General features: G+C 62.8%; 1 protein-coding gene across 5 annotated transcripts; it reads right to left on the reverse strand.

The window, feature by feature from the left end:
* Positions 1 to 1322: 1322 nt before the first annotated feature.
* Positions 1323 to 15088, reverse strand: UBE2I (ubiquitin conjugating enzyme E2 I). 5 transcript variants are annotated; one of them, XM_042971560.1, is made up of 7 exons: positions 14465 to 14608; positions 9602 to 9678; positions 9328 to 9411; positions 8213 to 8285; positions 4406 to 4515; positions 4188 to 4267; positions 1323 to 1939 (listed from the first exon to the last, which is right to left on the reverse strand). In XM_042971560.1, exons 2-7 carry the CDS (start codon positions 9665 to 9667, stop codon positions 1876 to 1878), a joined length of 477 nt encoding a protein of 158 aa, XP_042827494.1. In that variant the 5' UTR covers positions 9668 to 9678; positions 14465 to 14608; the 3' UTR covers positions 1323 to 1875. The 5 variants fall into 5 exon arrangements, with proteins under 5 accessions (XP_042827494.1, XP_042827492.1, XP_042827493.1 ...); XM_042971558.1 differs by lacking the exons at positions 1323 to 1939; positions 4188 to 4267; positions 4406 to 4515; positions 14465 to 14608 and adding exons at positions 6867 to 8005; positions 15027 to 15088; XM_042971559.1 differs by lacking the exons at positions 1323 to 1939; positions 4188 to 4267; positions 4406 to 4515 and adding an exon at positions 6867 to 8005 and having other exon boundaries at positions 14465 to 14609.
* Positions 15089 to 20677: the final 5589 nt, after the last annotated feature.

The following is a 20677-nucleotide window of genomic DNA, read 5'->3' on the forward strand; positions in this document are numbered from 1 at the left end:
CAGCCTGCAGGCAGCACTTGTGGAAATGTTTTAATTAGAGGATTCTCAGATACAGTGGTTAACGTATTGCCCACAATTCCTTACTAAGTATCAGGCGCCTCATGCCGGGAACAGGCTCTTCCCTCACAGCAGAAACAGGACGGGCACAGTCCCTCCTTCCCCCGTTACAAGAGTTACATCTTCGTTAAGCCAAGGACTGTGGCACAAGAGGACATTTCATTAGTCGAAGTCATGACAATTTGCTAGAAACATCGATTACTTCAGAATGCTTTAACTAGAAAATATATTGAATTTCCATATATATTAACCATATACACGTGTGGCTATTACTAAGTGTAGTTGAGTCATTACAAAATAAGACATTCTGGGAGAGTCTTCGCACACACACGACCCGGCTGGGTCCCCCGGGGGGCCCTCCGCATTAGAAAAATACATCGCCAACAGCAAGCGTCGAGCTCAGCTACATGTCCAGCCGAGCAAGCGAGCAAGGCACTGGGACCGCGGGGCCACGCAGGAGCTGTGGACGGGGGCCTCACGCTTCCCCCCCCCCCCCCAACCCACTGCCATCCTGCTGCCTGGCGAGTCGAGGTGCCCTTCCTGACCGAGGGCCCTGGCCCCTTCGGGGACCCGTCTGGCCCGGCCGGGTCCCTGCACCGGAGCCACACAGGTGAGCCGGCCGGGAAGGCGAGGCCAGCCGGCGCAGGGCAGGCTTCGGGCCTCCCGTCTACTCCGCACCGTGCTCCCTGGGACCAGGAGGCCAAGGCCCCCCACCTTGCTGGCACCAGGCCCCGGGGTACTGGGCCTGTCCCCCTCTGCTCCGCGGCACCTCCCGGCTGGGCCCAAGTGAGCAGGTGGCCAGCTCTGGAAGCTGCGCGGCAGGCTCAGCTTCTGGGGTGCTTTCTGAGAACAGCCCTTCAGGAAAAAGGAAGCGCCCGCACACAGTGGCCTCGGACCTGCCTCCGGGGCATCCTGACGCCCAGGACCCCCCCAGGCAGGGTTCCGGCCAGTGCCCGCGCACGGTCCTCCCTGGGGCCCGGAGGACCTCGGACCGGCCGGTGCCAGCTCCGGGAGGCTCCGGACGCCAGTTCCGCCCTGACCAGACCCGCCCTCTGAGGAGCGCAAAGACCCGGGGTCGGGAGACAACCCCCGGGCACACACCTCCTCGTACACGGCGCTCCTCACAGGGCCCGGGCCGAGCGCCGCGCGGGTCCAGGCGCAGCCGAGCACGGCAGCGAGCTGGGCGCCGGCGGCCTGCAGCCGCGTGGGGGGCCGGGCCCCGCGAGGCCGCCTCCTCACACTCTTAATGACGATAATGCCACGAAAACCTTTATATAAACAGTTTATTTACTCTAAACAGCAACACAGACAAAACGCCATATAGACACAAAGGAAGTGATGCGGGAACGAGACGCCGGCTGACTTTGGATCTGAGGCTCGTAAGCAACACAACCCAGGGTGCGCGGAGACCGAGGCGGGAGGGAGGCCAGCTGAGGCCGGGCGTAGCTCTACACTGTGGGAAGCATGCCTGCATCCGCGAGCAAAGGAAACTAGGAAACTAGCTCCTCGGGGCTCATCGAAGTATAAAAGTTTATAATTTTACAGCAGTTGAAATACTGACATCAATATTAAAATAAAAGCAAGTTTTACATAACAATCAAAAATACAAAAGACTGAAGGAAGAGACCCTGTATGAAAAACCGGGCAATTCAGCGAGTCGAGGACTGTGTACCGGTGGCGGAAATGGAAAGTGGCGCCCGCCCAACCCTCCCCAGGCGACTAGTAATTGAACAGAGCAACGTTAGGTTTGCAAAAATGTTGTAAACAAGTTCTTGCCAGACCAATCCCTTCCTTCTTACGCTGCCACGCGGTCGCCGCTTATGAAGGTGCAAACTTCTTGGCCTGTGCTCGAACCCTCTTCTCATACTCCACTCTGTTTTGGCTGAGAAGGTCAAGAGAGAGACACGTCAGCAGGTGCAGCCCCCTCGGGGGCCCAGGGCCGGGCGGGCTCGGAGGGCGGCTCGTGGTCAGGAAGGCCTGGGGCGGGGTGGGGGTGGGGGGAGGCAGCGAAGTTTACGAGTCTGACCGGCCACCGGCACCTCTCGGTTTGAAACCATAGCGACGGTTCTGGAGAGAGAACCCAGACTGCCGGGCACCACTCTGCTGGCCAGGCGGACAGGACTTGGTGCCGGTTTCCCCACGGGGCTCCAGGGGACCGCCCTGACCTCCAGGGCCGGTCTGGGACACCCCCCCCCCCCCCCCCCCAAGGAGCAGAGGCACAGCACGCGTCCAGCGGGGACGCACCTGGGAGTGTGCAGTGCTCTCCGGAAGAGAGGGGTCCCTCCAAGCCGTGCTCTCCACAAGCGTGCCTCTCAGGGCGCTGCTCTGGGTCGCCTGTGGCCCAGGCCCCGGGGTGTGCGGGGGCTCCCAGGGTGGAGGGACAAAGGGCCATGAGAGCCGAGGAGTCGAGGCCACAGGACAAGCCTCTGTTGCTGGGCCACGCCACGTGAGCTCCCACCCCAGCCAATAGCCCGGCCTGGCCCCGGGGCCCCCCGGATGGAGGCAGCTGCCTAGGGGGCTCTGGAAGGAGCTAGAAGGCAGTCAAGTCAGCTCTCAAGTGCTCCAGCGCACGCCGCTGGCGGGAGAAATCGTAGAAGACGAGGGGTGGCGTGACGGGCAGCCAGGAGCCCGGGCCCCGCGGGGACGACCCTCAGCGGTCCCAGGCGAGCGGCCGCCCACCCTGCAGCGCCTGCTGCTGCCCCGGCAGCTATGGACACAGGCACGGAAAGGCCGCCTCTCACAAGTGGCACCATGGCGCCCGTGGCCACCACCGGCCACAGCAAACATCACCCCTGCAACGAGGTGCACGCCAGGACCGGCAGCAAGTTCTTTGAAGGCCACAGAGACCTTGGCTTTGCAGACCACTTGGTCTGTCGTGAGAACTCTGCGTGTACTGTCATGAGTGGCCTCACAGAGGCCTGGGCCAGCGGGCCGCTGCAGACAGAGGTCGTGGTGACCTCGCACAGCGCCCGGCCGGGGGCGGAGAGCAGGGGGACGCATCTCATGAGCCACTGGCACACAGCTGCCAAGGGACCACGTGACCTCCAGCCGAGCCACGGCGGGAACACGCCCCTGGGGATGCGGGCCTCGCCCCGCCTGGGCCTAGGGACCCGAGCCATCAACTGCAAGCTCCTGCCCGCAGGCAGGCATCGGACGTCTAGCCTGCTGCTCGGGGCGGCCAGAGAACGGTCCTGCCCTCGGCTTTCACCCTCTGCACCCACGGCTTCCAGAAATGTCCCCTGGAAGGAACACGTCCCTGCCTGACCTCTACCCCGTGTGCTAGCCCTGCAGGTCCCAGAGCCCCGCTCCAGGCCTAAGCCCCACCTCCCAGACCAGCGGGGAAGCTGGCTGGCAGGGCCAGGGGATGCCGGACCCCACAAGCAGGAGGCCTCTGCCCTGCTAACAATCCAGCCAGGCTCACAGCACCAGGTTTCAACTTGTCGCCCACCCTAAGACACACCTGGCCTTTCTCCCTCGGCACAGGTGGTAGACACTGGCCCACGGGACTCACCGGCCACCACAGTGCCACACAGGGAAGGGCTACTCCCCGATGGCCCACACGCAGGCCCAGGAGGGTGTGGGAAACAGGGAGGGCCACAGGAGAGCCGTGACGCGAGATCTGGGGCCTGGGGAGCTGCGCTACTGGAAACGCCTCCTTTGGCAACCGCACCTGGGGGCCCTTTCCTCTGCGCCGGACTGAGATTCACCAAACGCATGGTCTGCCCAGCCACAGCTTCTCAGGCACAAAGTGGCCAACAGAGGCCCATGTCACCTGACCTTCACCTCCTGCCACGCCCCACCCCGCCCAACAATACCGTGGCCACGCCAGCCTTCGCTCACCCGTTCTTGCCCACCACAGGCCCTTTGCACCTGCAGCTCCTGCTGCCTACAGGGCCTGTCCTGGTTGCTTCCTGGCCTCAGATGCTTCCCCGGCGGCCTCACTCGGTCTCCCCGTTACAGCTGGTGTCTCACGGCCTTTCGCGAAGGTTGCCGGGAGTGGCAGGAACTGTTCTCCCACCCACAGCCAGCCTGCGGCTCCCCCTTCTTACGGGCTGCCCGGACCAGACTTCCGGGGAAACGCATGCAGGCCAGCGAGTGGCCACACCAAGCAGCGCCAGACCGCTACTAACCAGTAAATCGTGTAGGCCTCTGCTTGAGCTGGGTCCTGGATATTTGGTTCATTTAGAAGTTCCTGTATTCCTAACAAGATCTGTGTGAGAGACAAGAGAACACAGGGGTCAGCGGTTTGAAAGGCAAGCTTTTCTGGGACATCGGCCTCGGCCTCAGATAAAGACCACAGGCCTCTGGCCCCACAGGAAGGCTGAGGCCAGCACCCTGCATGCCGTACCTGCTTGATCGTGATGGCCGGCCTCCAGTCCTTGTCCTCCTCGAGGATGGACAGGCACACTGTGCCCGAAGGGTACACGTTCGGGTGAAACAGCGGTGGTTCAAATTTGCCTGGACCACAGGGAAGAAGGAAACGTGTTTCTGGCGGCAGCGGTCGTCTGGCAGGATGATGCAATCTCCCTGCACCAGGGCGACCTGCTGCCACCAGGCATTTGGCGAAGGACGGTGGCTGTGAGGTGGCAGTAGGTGGGGGGCGGGGGCAGGCGTGCACCTTTCCCGGGCTGGGAGGCGAAGCCATGTGCTCGCCCGGACCCTGCCTCCTGACAGTGGGCGGACGGAGCCGAGTCCTGGGCATCCCCACCCCTCATGTCCCTCCCCAAGTCAGCACAACAGGTGAGGACGGTCCTGGGGGGACAGCTGAGGGCAGAAACTCGGAGGCCCTTCCAAACAAGTGGCCATTTTCAAAGCACATCATTCTGCTCCAAAAAGAACGGCTCTTAGGATCCCATTTTCTTTCTTTTAAAAAACAAAAGTTCCTTCTTTCTAAAAAATGAACACACGTAGGAAATCCTACAACAGAGAAGAGCAAGAAAACTGCCTCAAGCTCCCCGGGGACCGTTCACCACAGCTGACAGGGTAGGGCGTTCCTCTCTGCTTATCCGGGCACCGTCCCCTCTTCTCTTCACTTAAAAACGTTAATTACGCCCCGAAAAGTACGATGGGTCTCACGCAGCTCGACGGAACTCCCGAACCACCACCACCGCCCGGAGTCTCCCAGAGACTCCCCCCGGGCCACCAGGGTCCAGCCTGCGCCCTCCCGGCCCTGCGCTCGCGGGTCACGCGCGCCGATGTCCACGTGACGCCGCCAGTCCATCCGGCCCCGAGGAGGTGCTGCCCACCGCCAGCTCCCACTGCTTCACGATCCCAGACCCCCGGCAGCCTCACGGAGGTCAGCCGTCCCTGGGGACTCCGGACGGCGAGCACCTTCACTCACTGTGACGCACCGGCCGCTTCTTGGAGAAACTCCCGGCCACGTCTCCCGCCCGTTAATCCCGTCTGTCTCCTGACTTGTGGGCGTGCTGCACACCTTCTGGCTCGAGCCCCCCGCAGGAAGGGCTCTCGGGAACCTGCTCCCGCCCCGAGCACGCCTTTCTGCTCTTTGAATTCAGCTTCTTCCTCAGCACAAGTCCCTGATTTTAATTTCATCTGGGCGGTCAATCTCTTTTCTCACCTAGGAAAGCACAGCCGTGGCGGGCACGGCCTCGCCCAAGCCCCTGTCCCCGACTTCTGCTCACCGCTGGCTTCCTCCAGTCAGAGAAGCCCCTGCCGAGACCCCCTCCGCCGCAGGGCCGGCCGCTGACTTCCTGTGCGGCTCTGCTCTTCCGCATCACGTTGGGAGACGCCCCGTGTCAGGTACTTGCAGGCCCTCCCCTCCGGCTGCTGTAGACTGTCCCCCAACGTTTACCCATTCTTCTTTTTTGGATTTTTTTTAATGTCGGAGAGAATGAGGGCTGCCTGGGTGGCTCAGCTGGGTAAATGTCTGACTTCGGCTCAGGTCACGATCTTGTGGTTCGTGGGTTTGAGCCCCGCGTCGGGCTCTGTGCCGACAGCTCAGAGCCTGGAGCCTGTTTTGGATTCCGTGTCTCCCCCTCTCTCTGCCCCTCCCCTGCTCGTGCTCCATCTCTCTCTGTCAAAAATAAGCGTTAAAGTTTGACAGAGTGAGCGAGCAGAGGGAGGGGCAGAGAGAGGAGAAGCAGACTCCATGCTGTCGATGCAATCCCAGCAGAAATCAAGAGTCGGAGCTTAACTGACTGGGTCCCCGGGGTGCCCCCGCCCATCTTTGGATCGGGGACACTTGGCTGCCTCCAGCTTCTGGCCACTACAGATGGGGCTGCCGTGACCAAGCTGGTCCCCACCTGCGGTGAGTGCGCGTGCGCGTCTGCTGAACGCTCACTTGAGCAGAGCAGCCGGGTCCTGGAGAGACCCAAGTTCAGCTTCCGCAGACTCAGGGGACAGCTCTCCAGGGGAAGCGGTGCAAATCCGCACCTGCGGTGGGGTCTGAGGGCTCCGCTGCTCCGCCCCTCTGTGGGGGAGGACGTCGGCACCTCTTCCCACGCTGCGGGCACAAGAGGGGACAGCCTCCCGTGTGGCCCGACAGCGCCTGCGGTTTCCTTACTGATGTGCCGACGCCCTTTGCGCTTCAGGGTCACTGCTGGCGGGGGGGGGGGGGGGGGGGGGGGGGGGGGGGGAGGGCATGTGCTCCCATGTCTCTCCCTCACTGGCTTCTCCTGGTGAACACGTGGTGCTCAGTGTGACGTAGCCCCGTTAGCAATGTTCTGCCTACGGGGCCAAAGCACTGTCTGTGCCTCGCTGCTGAAATCTACCAATCTTCTTCTAGAAGCCGCACTGTTCCTTCTTTCCACTGGACGTCAAGATTCATCTGGAGGGCTACCTAGCGTGGGGGGGGGGGGGGGGGATTCCTGTCTCCTCCACAGGGATACTCTATGGGCCCGGTCCATTCGCCGGACTAGCCTTGCGCCCGTGTCACAAACACGTGGCACGTGTGGCCTCTGCCCGGCAGGCCTGCGTCCCACTCACCGAGTCCCCGTAGCAGGTCTGTCCGTTTACATCTTGCCCATCCTGCTGACGGGTGTGGGTGCCCGTGGACCGACGCGCCTCAGCCCCGGCCTCCCCGACCACCCCCGGCACTCTAAGGGCCGCGGCTACTCTCCGTGCTCCTGACTTCTAGAATCTGTGTGACGATTTCCACAAAAACTTCCACACTTGGATTTGATACTATTGTAAACGGTTGGGGTCAAACACTTCCGTTTGTTGCAATTACGTTGAAAATAGGTTTTTGCAGGTTAATCCTTTATTGCACAACCTTACCAAAAAGATCTAAAAAGAAAGGCGAGACCATCTGCAGCCCGTCTTCCCTTCCTGCTCTTCGGCTGGGATTTTTGTTCTTGCCTTGTCAAGTCCGCTTGGAATTCAGGTATCAAGCTGAACACAAGTGACGAAAGCAGCCGTGACCGGTCTCGTTTCTTAATCAGAGCTACTATTCAACGCAATACCTCCACGCGGCAGAAACAATTCAAACAGCAAAGAACCAGCCAAATGAAAAGTCTCCATCCCAGTGGTCACCCTGCTAATTATCCATGTTTAAAACTCTTCTGCTAGATGCCGTTATGACGGAAAACGTTCTTCTACCTTTTCGAGTTACTAACCCAAGCGTAGATGTTTACGTATAGCCGTTCCCGGCGGGACACTTCTCCACACACTGAGGCACGCCTTAACTCATTTAATTAACCAACCACGGACCGGCTTTGGTGGTTTCCAGCTGCAAGCGGGGAGGAATCTGGTGCTCCTCCCGTCCCGAGTCTCACGAAAGTGCACTTCGATGACATAACCGTAGCACGACGTTGAAGACAGCCTTGGCCTTTTCTTCCCACGGCCTTCTCCGGAGACTTATCCATCCAGGTGGCACGCGGCCAACAAGTTGGATGTGGAGTGTTAACAAACGGGCACGGTGACAACGGGTCAGGGAAGGAAACCCTCCGAGAGGTGGGGTTCCGGACCGTGGTCCTTGTGACGCCCATCCCTAGCGAGGGCAGACAGTGGTGGCACCTTATCCCCGACAGGGACTGAGGGCCAGGAGCCTCCCGGTGGATCACAGCCGGCACCCGAGACTACGCCCGCCACGTGCACCTGGCTCCAGTCCGCGGCCTCCAGGGGTCAGAGCCCCCGGGGCCGCCGCACGGCGAACGTGGGGAAGCAGACGGAGTCGCGAGGGCTTCGCTCTACTTACATTTTGGGGGTGAGGATGGGTAGTCGTCCTTGAAAAGCATGCGCAGTTTAAACAAGCCTCCTTCCCACGGGGTCTGCGGGGAAACGAACGTGCAGTCAGGCGTGCCGCCGGCCTCCGCCGCGGGCTGAGCCCAGGAGGAACGGGCCTCTGCCGCATGCCCCCAGCACCGCCCCACAAACCCGACCGGCTGTCCCCACGACGGGACCGCGGGGGCTGCCACGGGCCCTGAGGGGGCCGGAAAGAGCCATCCCCGGAGAGGAGCGTGGCGGGAGCTAGGCTCCTGGGAAGACAGGCGGGGGCCGGTAGGCCACCCCCCCGTGACCCAGGATCGGGGGTCAGGATCTCCACCTGAGCGGCCCCTGTCGCCAGCTCCACCAGCACAGCCCTCCCCAGCCTCCTCTGGGAGGGACAAGGCCACGGCGCACCTGCCTCGGCCTCAGACGACGGGCCGAGAACGGGCTTAGCAAAGGCAGAGGTGCGGGCCCCGCCCTCCACGGAGCCGTGACAAACGGAGAATGCAAACCACATCGTCCGCGGACAAAGCCGAGTCCTAATCCTGCCAGCTTAGCATCGGGCGAGGAGGCTGTCAGGAAGCACCAGGCTGAGCTCACGCAAACGCCACGCCATGGGTGGAGGGACGTGGCGGCAATAAGGCGATAAGGCCTGGGCGTCACCAGGACACCTCAGAGGTCTCCTCTCGGCTTTGGGGTCACCCAGAAAGAGCCGGATGCGGGGCTGCTGGAGACCCTGACTCCCAAATGCTTCAAATACGCTAGCCCTGACTGGACCCCCCGCTACCTGCCCCAGGCTCAAAGACCGCCAGGTCGAGCGTCACTATATCCTGGCTACTTCAGCTGCAGCGGGTTTGAAGGACAAACGGGAAGGCCCTTCCTTCCGTCTGGGCCCTTCTCCAGCGTGTCCCAAGGCTCCTCTTCCCGAACACGCAGCAGGGTCTGGCCCCCGGGCTCGGTGGGGGTACCACACCCAGCCCCTCCTGCAACACAGCTCCTTCTTTCTGAATTAAAGCTGACTGGTGGGGGAGGAGGGGAATCACCTGTCACCCCAACCCTGTCCCCTCCCCCGGAGAAGCAGGTCAGCAGAGTGGCGCCCCTTACCCCTTTCTTCCCGGGAATGGCGCACTCCCAGTTCATGAGGTTCATCGTGCCATCGGGGTTTTTTGTTGGGACAGCCACAAAGCCCTGAGAGAAAACAACCACACAGGCACATCAACGCCCCGGCATCTCATTCCTCCTGCTCGCACAACAGTCCTGAGACTCCCAAGGGCACCCTGCACAGAGTGTGTAACAGAGCAGGCGTGATGGGGTTCCCGGGTTCCACCGGGGGAAACCGCCCCCCCCCCGCTACGCACAGAAATAAAGCTTTCCTTACAAACGGGTGGTCCTTTCTCCAGGCTTTCCTCTCCTGGGCCAGTCTGCTGAGGGCGATCCCCGACATGTTCAAAGTCCCTGCAAGAAACCAGGCAGAGCACGCGGTTAGGACAGGCAGAGTGCAGGAGCCGTCCGTCCCTCCCCTCGCTCACCCAGCTTGACACAGACCGGGCTCCCAGCAAACCGCCCAGCCTGGAGTCTGCCCTGGGCATCACGTCCCCAAGGGCCGACCCCGGCCTCCTCCCACAGGCGGCTCTCCAGGAAAGAGGGAGCCAGGATGCTCCGGAGACCCAGAACACCTCCACGTGGGGCCCCTTCCCTGTGAACATCCCACCCCCAGGGGCCACGGCACAGGCCTAGGTATGTGCGGTGCAGGAAGGGTTCACCAGCATTCCCAGCAGACGCCCGCACACCTGTCCTGCCCTCTTGTCACACTGCAGAGGGCTGCAGCGACAGGGTTCCCACCGTCAGTCTCCACAGGAAAGGCAAGGACTCGGTGGGGATGTCCAGAGCACTGCCTGAGGACCGGGGGGCGGGGCCAGGGCAGTGGCAGACCACTCCCCTCTGCCAATGCAGAGATTGGGGGTGGGGGGCATCACGCGCCCGGTGTAGAATCAGGGGCTCACAATTTAGATTCAGGTCTGGCCAAGAGAGTAACTCTTATTCTTGAAACCAACCGAGTAGAAAGGTGCCCCAGGTCAGACAGCAAGCCCACCGCGTTGTGCACAAATCCCTAGACTGCAACTGGCCCACAGCACCCGACCCTCCTCCATCCCCCCTGCTTTCTCACCCCACCGCACCTCCCCATCCACTGGCACTCCACGAACATCAGAGAGATCAGGGCTCTTCTCCCATTTACTTCGGGAAAGTCAGCGGGGGTGGGGGGGTGGCCAGCAGGACCCAGGAACCCCTGGGGAGAAGACGCCCGGGCAGGCCCAGAGGTAGGCAGTCTGCCCGCTGGGCCTGCCAGTCCCAGGAGTGCTGCGGGAGTGGGTTGCTCAGAGTCCCGCTTCTGGGTGTCAGGTCCCCCAGCACCTCCAGACCACAGACCCCCAAGGCCTGGTGCCTTCAGGGTCCCCACTAGTGGCCCAGAGCCCCCCCTACCCCCGCCATCCGCTTGGCTCACGCTCCCTGCGGGGAGAGCTGCCTCTCAGGGTCTCCAGGGCGCTGCTCACCCCGCACAGCCTAAGAGGCCGGAGCCCCAACTTCCCTCTACCCTCAGAGGTCACTAACCTTGCTAGAGAATTTGGCCTTAAGTCTGTCTTCAAAGTCCACGGAAACATAAACAAGGCTTTAACGAGACAAAAAGGGAGTCCCCTGGCCTGTCCCGACCCTCAGCCCCTCAGCCTTCCAAGGAGAGCGTCTCCTCTCTGCTCTTGTGGGTGACAGGACCACACCTCACGTTCCTGAGGACAACAGGGGCGCCCTCCACCGGGTTCAGAACCACCTTCCAGCTACGACAATGCATGACAACGCGTGAAACCAGCCCTGCCTCCCGGGGCTCGACACAGACTCGGGACGACCAGAAGTGAAGATCCAGAAGGTGACGTGCCTGTTAAGCATGGAGCCTCAACTCGAACCCGGCTCACGTCCCCCTCTGCCTTCCGGGGGACGGCCTCCTCTCGGCTGCTGCCACCACCCACCCGTCGGCTACGCCTGTGCAAACCCCCCCGCCCGGCTCAGGCTGACCCTCACCCGCCTCAGCAACCCAATCCAAATCACACCCTTCACCCCCGCCACCCCGCCGGCGCGCGGGAGCGGTTAGGCCACCAGCTCAGCAGAGGCAGGCCCGGGTGGTGGTGTCACCCGGGTGCGTGTCAGAAACGAATGTCCCCAGGCCCCGTGGCCATGAGTCGGGAACTCTGGGTGGGGCCCAGCACTACAGGTTCGGGAGGCTCTTGGACAACTGATGCCCAGGCCCCAGGAAAGGGGCAGGAGGGGCCTGGGCATCAGCACCGCAGCCTCCGGGGTCATCCATGGGCCCGGGTCTCAGGAAGCCGGCTGAGGTGTGACAGACACACCACCAGACCAATCAGATGGGGTCCGGTACTAAGAAAGTTTATTTCTGTTATCGTAAGAAAAAGCAAAAGTCAAAAAGCAAAGTCCTCCACTCAGGAAACTGTCAGCATGACGTGACCAACGGGCTGAACCCCGGCCACCACCTCAGGCTGTGGCACTGACCCCAGAACACCTTGTAAATGGGCTCCAACCTTCCCTGACTGCAAAATTAAGTCCAAAATAGACAGCACCATGCTGGGACCCCAACCAGAACTCCTCTCTGTCACCGCTCCGTCCCAGGGCTCCGGCCTGCCCTCTTCCTTCCCCGTCCCTGTGCAGACCTGACTGCCAGGAGCACGGTGCTATGGGGGTTTGGGACCTCAAAGGGCAACACCTGGGGGACCTCCTTCACTGGACAGCACACCTGTCTGGAATATTTGTTTGGGACAGAGGCAGAGGCCCAGGGAGCACGACAAGGCGGGGGCAATGATCCCGAAGACGAGGACCTGGGCTTACATGAGGTGGACGGAGTACCCTCAGGGAGCCAGGGCACAGGGGAGCACAGCCCAGTCTGTCTTTAAGGTGCTCTCTGGCCAGAGGCCGGCAGGGACCCTGACACCTGAAAATCTTCACTTCCCCAAGTTTCTCAAACCCTTCACCTCAACGGGCTCTTTTGCATGGAACCTGACCCAGCACCAAGCTGGGTCAGTGGAAATGCCCTTCTCTGCAGAAGCCCTGAGGGCACGGGACACTCTGGACTCTCAATCAAGTGCCCGCGGCCCCATGCCCCCCACCGTCCTCGGAGTGATCGCTGTGGCAGCACCCCCCCCCCCCCGGGAGGACAGCACAAGTAGGCAGGACGCTTCTGCAGAATTAACCCACACAGAGCTTCGGTGACCGAAGGCATGCGAGGTCCCCAGTGAGTCTGAGCTCAGCCAGGCAACAAAACAGGTCTGTGAAACCACAGGTCAGGGCTCCCCACAGCGAGGAGCCATGGACACCGACAATCCGGGCACTCTGGAGGGGCTGCGATGGGGCCGGGCCAGGGGGGCGACCCTGAGTGCCGTCTGCTGGCTCACCGCGGGTCACAACCCTGCCACGGGCCACCTCTTCTGCCCTGAAGAGCAGCCAAAGTCACCTAGTCCTAGGGCCCGGCTGCATGTGCTTGTCCCGGTTTGTGGAAGGTAATGAGGGCTGGGCCCACCAAGGTCCCTGCAGCCCCCTCCTCGGGGGTGGCTGGTGGACCCGGACTGGGCACCAAACTCGGTTTGTGCCATCGGGTCGCAGAGCCTCAGGTGCCCACCTGCACTGTCCCAGGCAGAGACCTGGTGCTTCCACTCCCACTGGCCTCCCGCCGCCAGGACAAAGCAGCCAGTTTGTTACATTTTAACCACAGCGCGGATCCATTCATTTCAGAGTCCCAAATCCACCCGCCAAGCTAAGAGAGCCTTTTCCGCAGCTTTAGGTGTCAGGAGAGCGCCTCAGAGCAGCAGGCAGGAGCCGGGGAAGCACAACCTGGCACTACTAGTCACAGCCTGAGGGACCAGAGGCCAGCCTGCCACCTGCCTCCAGGGCTCCCACTGTGGGCTGCACCGGAATGTGCTCTTCTCAGATCCCGATCTGCTACCAGAGGGCACAGAGCTGAGCACCTCCATCCTCAACTTTCCCAACAAAATGGGGGAAGGCACTAGGAGCCCACAGGCTGGCCCAGGAGGAAGCAGATTACGGATGGGAAGCTGTGGACCACCTTTTCCCACGCCCTGGGGGTGGGGTGGGGCAGGAAACTCGGCGCACCTGACACAGGTGCCTGCGGAGGCTGCGCTTCCCTGCTGTCTCCCAACACAGCTCTCAGGACCCCGAAGCAAGGTCCCTAATGCCAGGACTCACCGGACAAAGGTCCAACAGCAAGAAGAACTCATCCCTAACCTCCCCCGCTGCCAAAGACCAGAGCAAAGCGAGACAAATTCAGGATCCGTCTTCCTTTTCGGTGAAGCTGACGCTCTACCCAAAAGCCACCTTTTAAGTGTTTCCTTAAGAGCGAGAAACACTTAGGACTACAGACTTCCAAAACAAACAAAAGGACAACTTCACAAACCGAGGAACCGAGTACATTTTCAAACTACACCAGCCGAACCAAGTGGTACCGATTTCGGGGCAGCTGCAGGCCACGATCAGGAGCCCGGCTAACCATCCCCTTCGCTTCCTCCTACTCACGTTAACTACCAGTTCCGACCTCCGTTCGATGGCTACAAAGCAACCGCGTACGAAAACTCTCCCTCGAGCGCAGCGCTAACGTCAGGGAGGGATCCCACCAACTGCAAGCGGAGCTCTTCAGAGGCACAAGAAAACTCAGACTGTTTTGGTTTCTCGACCCCCGCCAAACGAGCCGGCGATGTTGCAATCCCCCACTTTCAACTCTTTCTGCCGTGCACGCTCGCCCCAGCTGCCAGGCGCCACAGGTCTGTGTGCAGACCGTGACCCCGGAAACGAATTTCCCTGGGGCGGAGAAGAGCCCCGGCCGCGGGGCGGCCCAGGCTCGCGTCCCTGTCAACAGCGGCCGCTGCCAGCAGCACCTCGGGGACGCCGCCGAGCACGCGCCAGGGGGCCGTTCTCTCCGCTCCCGAACGGGGCGCGCGGCGGGGGGCCGAGGGGCCGGCCCGACGCGACCCCAGGCCCGGGGCCGAGGCCGCACGCCCGTAGCTCCGAGGAGGACCGGTTCCGGGGAGCGGGGCCTGCCCGGGGCGGGGGCGCGGGGCAGGGCCGGGGGTGAAGAGGCGCCCGCTCGGCCCGGGCCCGACGGCGGCGGAGGCCCCGAGCCCGGCCCCCGCCCGCGCCTCCCGCCGCCCGCCCGCGCCCCCGCGCTCACCTCGGGCGGCCGCGGCCCGGCGAGCGAGGCGGACGAGGAGGAGGAGGAAGCGGCGGCGGCGGCGGCGGCGGCGCTCCCTTTGTCTCGGGACTTCCCTCCCGAGCCCGCTCCGCGCGCAGCCCGAGCGCTCCGAGGACCCCGGCGGGCGGGGCGGGGCGGGGCCTGCGGAGCCTGCCCGCCGCGCGCCTGCCCCACGCGCCCCCGCCGCCGCCCCGCGCCCCGCGCCGCCCGCGCCGCCGCGCGCCGCCCGCCGCCCGCGCCCTGCTGTCGCGCGCTCGCGCCCCGGGCCCTGCCCGGGAGCGGGATCCGAGTGCGGCTTTCCAGTCAGGCGGCGCCGCGGACACCTGCGCCCTTAAAGGAGCCGCGTCCCCGAACGGAGGGAGCGTCTACAAACTCCCCCTCGCGATGCGTGTGTCCACTCGAGGACACGCCGGCGGGCAGCGGGGCCAGGGGGAGGCCGAGATCTCCAAGGGCTCCCCGGATGCCGTGCGGGCAGCTCTCCGGGCACGGGTCCCGGAGGTCTCCTTGGGGCTGGGACCAGGGGCCGGGCGGAAAAGATCACCGAGGCCTAAGGATCCCCTGAAGCGTCGCAGCACGGTGACGGTCCCCCGAGCACGGCGCCCTGTGAAACCCCTTGCAATTGGTCAGTTCCGGGCCCTGGGCGGGGCGTCCGTCGAAGCCGCCCAATGAGTTGACCCGGTACAGGAGGCCGAGTGCCGGCCCGACCGACGGGAGGAGTAGTGCGGATACTCCCTAACCCGGGGACTGGCTGGGGGGGGTGGGGGGCGGGGGGCGGGGCGCCGGGCTGCCGGCGGGTGGGGGAGGGGCGGGCGGCCCGCAGCGAACGCCGGCCCCTCCCGGTCTCGCCGGGCACCTCCCCGTCGGGCCCGCCTCGCTGCCCAAACCCCAAGCTCACGGTGGGGAGCGGGTGCCTTCCAAGGTCAGCCCGCTCCGCCCGTGGGCGCTTTGGGGTCAGGGAGCCGGAGGTGTCTCGGGTCCCCACCCTGGACAGCGGCCGGTGGAGGGCACCTGGGCCAGGCTGCCCGGCATGGGGTGGGGGCGCTGGACAGCGGAAGCGACTTGCATTCATTCACTCCTGCTTTCCCTCCCTTCCCCTCTCCTTCCCTCAGAACCCCCTAGTTGGCCCTGTGCCGAGGCTGCCAGCTTCCCCCGGGACCTGGGACCACAGGTCCTGTGCCCACCGGATGCTCAGTGCATGTGGTTCCAGACGTCCTGTTACTTGGGGAGTAAAATGAGGGCGTCTCACAAGCCTTCAGATGGCAGGGGGAGGGCGGTGTCCCCTCGGTGTGGTGGCCGGGCATGGCTGGGTTGGGGACGGGTTGTGCCTAGGTTACCTCCCCATCAGTAATGGCCCGTAGGGCCTGGCTACGGTGACCAGGTCCCAGGTGATAAAGGCCAGAGGGCCTGGCTCCCTAAGCAGAATGTGAGAATTCCAGGTCTCTCCCAGACTCTGAATTCCAAAGGGGCTGCCCACTCCTGGATCCCCTCAGTGACCCAGCACGGGCCTGGCCTGGGGATGCTGCTCCCCTCTGCCCCTCCGCCCAGGCAGCCGCAGGTCTCCACCTTGGGTGCCAGGATCCTCAGGGGCTCCCCGGAGACACCTGTTCTCTGGGGCCCAACCCTGGATCGGAAGTTCTGAGTGGTCCTAGGAGTGTGTGTTTTAACTAGAGCCGCAGCTGAGCCTGGGCACGTGGCTACTCACTACACTTCCATAAACTGTCTTCCTGGGGAGGAGCTCGGGCTTCGGTTCTGTCTTTCTCTGCCGGGAAGTTCACACAGGGTCGCGCGAGGAAGGCACCCAACAAATAGCATAGCCGCTAAAAGGTGGTGGCTGTTGGAGGAGAGAGGAGAACCAGGGGCTCCTGTGACCTCAGCACACATGAGGGCAGGGAGAGCGGGGCTGGCCACATGGGGGTGGCCTAGCGGGGTAATGAGGGGTGCAGTTAGGGGAGGTGACCAACGTGGTCTGTGTCCTGGGCCGGACCCTGTGGGCCACGGGGAGCCATGGAAGGTTGTGGAGCAGGAAACGTAAGACTAGGTCCTGTCTCTATGTGTGCTGAGGGGATACCTGGAGATGGGGAGATGTGGCCCCTTGGCCCTGGTGGACAAGTTATGAACCAGTAGTAAGAACTGTCCCTCTGGTGGAGAGTGGCTCTCCTGCTGGGAGGAGAGTCAAGATTGGAGAAGGAAGGGGCATTTAGCTGGAGGACAGGCTGGAGGAGGGCAGGGGGAGGGAGGGCAGAAGGCTCCCTCCGATTGGGTATCGTCAACGCAAAGCCTCCTTGAGCTCACACTCTGGCACACACATGCTCTGTGACGGCCCCCCCCCCGGCTGTCCTTTCATCAGTCAGCTCACACACTTACCCAGAGCACTGACTTTGACCTTGAAGAAGCACGCTGGAGTGGTGTAGACTGGGCCGCATGGCAGGGAAGAGTGGGGCGGCCTCTAGGACCTGAGAATGGCCCCCGCGACAGCCAGCAAGAAAGCGCCTCGGATGAGGGCATTCTCGTGGGAAACTGACGTAAGAAGAGTGCCTTGTTTAAAGCCACTAAGCATGCAGCGAGCTGTCATGCAGCTAAGGGACACACACCTGGCTTAGATAGGGTGGTCACGGGGATCTCTGAGGAGGGGACATCCAAACCAAATCCTGAAGGAGGAGCAGGACTCGGCTGTGGGGACGCTGGGGGACGATACTTCCTGGCAGAGGGAATGGGAAGCAGGCTGAGCAGGGAGAGACCCGTGTGGCTGGGGCAGCACCAGCAGGGGAGGCTGGCATGGGGACAGGATGGAACAGGTAGTTGGGCTGGACTGTACATGACATTTCCAGGGTGCTGGGGACTTTGCTGTGTGTTCAACGTGTAGCAGTTCCAGCAGGAGAGACGGGATTTGGTTGGGTCCAGCTCCCGGGTACAAAGGAGAAACTGAGTCTTGGAGGGGATGAGGCCTTTGTGCAGAATCAGTGAATGTAGAACCCCGAGGGGGAAGAATGCTGGCCGGCCATGCCAGGCCATACGCCCACCCCATGAGGAGGGGGCGGTGTGGCTGGGAGCTGCCTGCAGTGGGGGCAGGATCCCTGCTCCCCTGGGTGTCTGTCAGAGGCCAAGCTGTGGGCACGGAGGACCGCTGCTCCAGGGGCTGGGTTGAAAAGAAAACAGATCCACACACAAAAGAGTGAGGTTGGACCCCTTACCTCACACCACATACAAAACTAAAAGGAAACACAGGAGAAAACCTTCACAACACTGGGTCTGGCCATCATTTCTTGGGGAAAACACCAGAACCACAGGCCAGTAAAGAGAAAATAGATAAATCGGGCTTCATCAATGTTGAAAACTTTTGCCCATCGAAGGAAACTACGGGAGAAGATATTCTCTGGAAGGAGGAAGGCCTGGGGCTGGACCTGCCTTCTCGAGCTCTGGGGGCCATTCCAGGAGGACAAGGAGCCTTCTTCCAGCTCTGGGGGACACATGCAGATGGCCAGGGGCTCCCTTTGCAAGTTCCTCAAAGGGCCAGGGCATCCCTCGGAACCGCGCCCCCTGCCCCCAGGCTCCTCAGCCCTTAGCCTGGCCCCACAGGACACAGAGGGCACCTTCCAGACGAGCCCATCTGGGATCCTGGGGCCGCGTGAAGGTATAATGATCCCTCCCCATCGGGTCAGTGGTCCCCAAGCCTGCTCATCCCTGTCCCCCAGATGGTTTGTATGTTAGATTAGAAGGAGTCAAGTCCGGGACCTTCTCTCTGTGCCGTGACCTGTGGGTTTGACTGCTTCTTTCCGCCCCAAACGAGAAAGGCAGATGGTCATTGGATGCCCATCGCTGCAAACCACTGTCACCTGGGGGAGAGGCTGAGCCCAGGCTTGGCGGTGGGCAGACCTCCTGCTGTGTGTCCCTCCCAGCCGCTGGGTGGTGGGGACCGTGACGGGGCACGGTGTCCGCTCTGACCCGGCCAGCGGCGAGCTCCGCGACTCGTGTAGGAAATACCCGATCGCCTCCAGCGCCGTGGAGAGTAGGGGATACGAGGGTGGGTTGGTGGGGCTGGGGCGTCCCCCACGACTGGGCAGCACGAGCCTGTCACCAGCAGAGTTTGGTCCCCAGCCTCCCAACCCACGGAAGAGGCCGTGGAGCGGGGTGCACGGGGCAGGGGGAGGGTGCCTCTTCTCCCCCGGGGCCTGCCCGCCTGGTCGCGCAGGCGTTCAACTCTTCCCTGTGTATGGAACGTGGGGCCAAGGAGAAGTGGGTTGCCTCGTGTTCATTTTAAGATGGGAGACATGCTTGCCGCCCAGGATGCCGAGGGAGAGAGCTGGACACACCGTGGGGGGGACCGGGCTCCACACGCCCTGCAGGCACACATTTCCAGAGGCCTCTCTCAGCCTGAGCCTCCCCCACTCCACCGCCCCCGGTCTAAATGACGGGGGTGGGGAGGGGCTCTGAGGACCCCAGAGCCACTGCCGGAGTGGGTCCTCGCCCCCGCTAGGCTGGGCCGGTCAGGTCTCTACCTCTCTGTCCTGTGGTGCAGCTGGCCCTGCCTCAAACAGGGACACTAGGACCCCGGACCAAGGCCTTGGCCGCAGCCCACCGCTTCCTGCCTCCAGACCCTGCAGCCTGATGGCTCCCACCTCCCCTCCTCCCTGCTCTGAACCCAGCATCCCAGAAGGCCCTCCCCATTGCGCTATAACCCTGTGTGGGGGTCTGCCTCCCCACCTGCACCAGGCGGGGGAGGAGTTCAAAATATGCGGGGGGGGGGTGCATGGAAGACAGGAACAGCATACTCACCTGGCTGGGGCTACTCCCATGAGTCTCCGCGTCTCGTGGCCCAGGCGCCCCCAAGTCCCTGCCCTGGTGGCCGTGGCGGGCAAGGCAGGTCTGACCCTGCCCCACACGGAGCCACAGGAGCCCTCTGACCTGGCTGTTCCTGTGTTTGCTCACGGATCCAGGTCAATAAGCGTGTGTTAAATAGAGACTTTCTATCACAGCCCCTGGGCCTTGCGCCCCCATAAACGCGGCACAGACCCAGCCACGCTCCTTGACTGCAGCCAGATAGAGTCACCTGCCAAGATTCTGTGTCCACAGCTTCTTTCTTGTTGGGGGTGGGAGCGGGGCGCGGGTGGGGGGCTGTCAGAGCTTGGAGAGCCGTGACCGTAACCACGAGGGCCCCCAAGGGGGGCCCTTCTCTTGTTTCAGTCAGCAGGATTTTACTGGGAAGCAGAATGCCTCCTTCGTCCTCTAGGTCTCTGGTATTTCACACAAGCTCCTTGAGCCCCTGAGAACCGTCTGTGGACATACTGCTCTGCCCCGACTGTGCCACAGGAGAACACCATGTGCTCCACAGCCAGCGGGCCGTGTCCCCCCCCCCCCCCTGCTGCTTGGTCCCCACACCCCAGACTCCAGGTCCTAGAGATTCTCTGGACCAAGGTTGTGTGTCCCCACGGCTGAGCCGGGTCCTGGTCGCTGGTGGCCCATCCCCGAGGAGGGACACGAGGCGCGGGCCGGACCTGAGGCAGAGAGGGCAGCTCAGCCTCGCCCCTGACTCCCTGCCACAGGCCAGCATTGCCGTTTTCCCTGTCCACGGGGCCCGCCAGCTCCCACACGGCGTGCCACATCACTGACTCACGCCCCGCTGTGTCTTCTGCGGAGGAATGAGCCCAAAGCCCTTCGTGCCTCCACCCACATATACTCTCTGGCCCCTTTGACACAGCAGACGCTTCTGGAACGTGTGCCCGTGCTGGAGCACAGCTGGGAATGGGCCACAGGGGGCCACAAGCGAGGACCGTCCCCATGTCTCCAGAGCTGACAGTCCAGAGGGGAGATCGCTCAGCAAAGGGGGCACGCAATGAGATTCACATAAGTGGGCGGGGGAGGAAGGGCCTCGGTGCTTTCCCACAGGTCAGGGAGGCCTTCCTGGAGGAGGCCACGTCCAAGCAGGTGCTGGGAGGGTCCGGAAGGCGATGGCAAGGGACGCGGCCGGAGAGGGCAGGGCCAGGAGTGATTCAGAAGGGCCAGGGTAGGAGGACAGGGGAGGGGCCCAGCAAGGCCTCCTGTGTCCTGTGGGAGAGGGGGATGGGAAGTATCTTAGTGACACGGGTGGCCTGGCGTGCTAGGTACATCAAAGGGTGCACACAACGGTTTGGAGAGGGCAGGACCAACAGGGAGACCAGCCAGCTGACTCTTGGTGAAATCGGGGTGGGATGGGGA

The sequence above is a fragment of the Panthera tigris genome, chromosome E3 (assembly GCF_018350195.1).
Source record: "Panthera tigris isolate Pti1 chromosome E3, P.tigris_Pti1_mat1.1, whole genome shotgun sequence".
In the NCBI taxonomy this organism is placed as follows: Eukaryota; Metazoa; Chordata; class Mammalia; order Carnivora; family Felidae; genus Panthera; species Panthera tigris.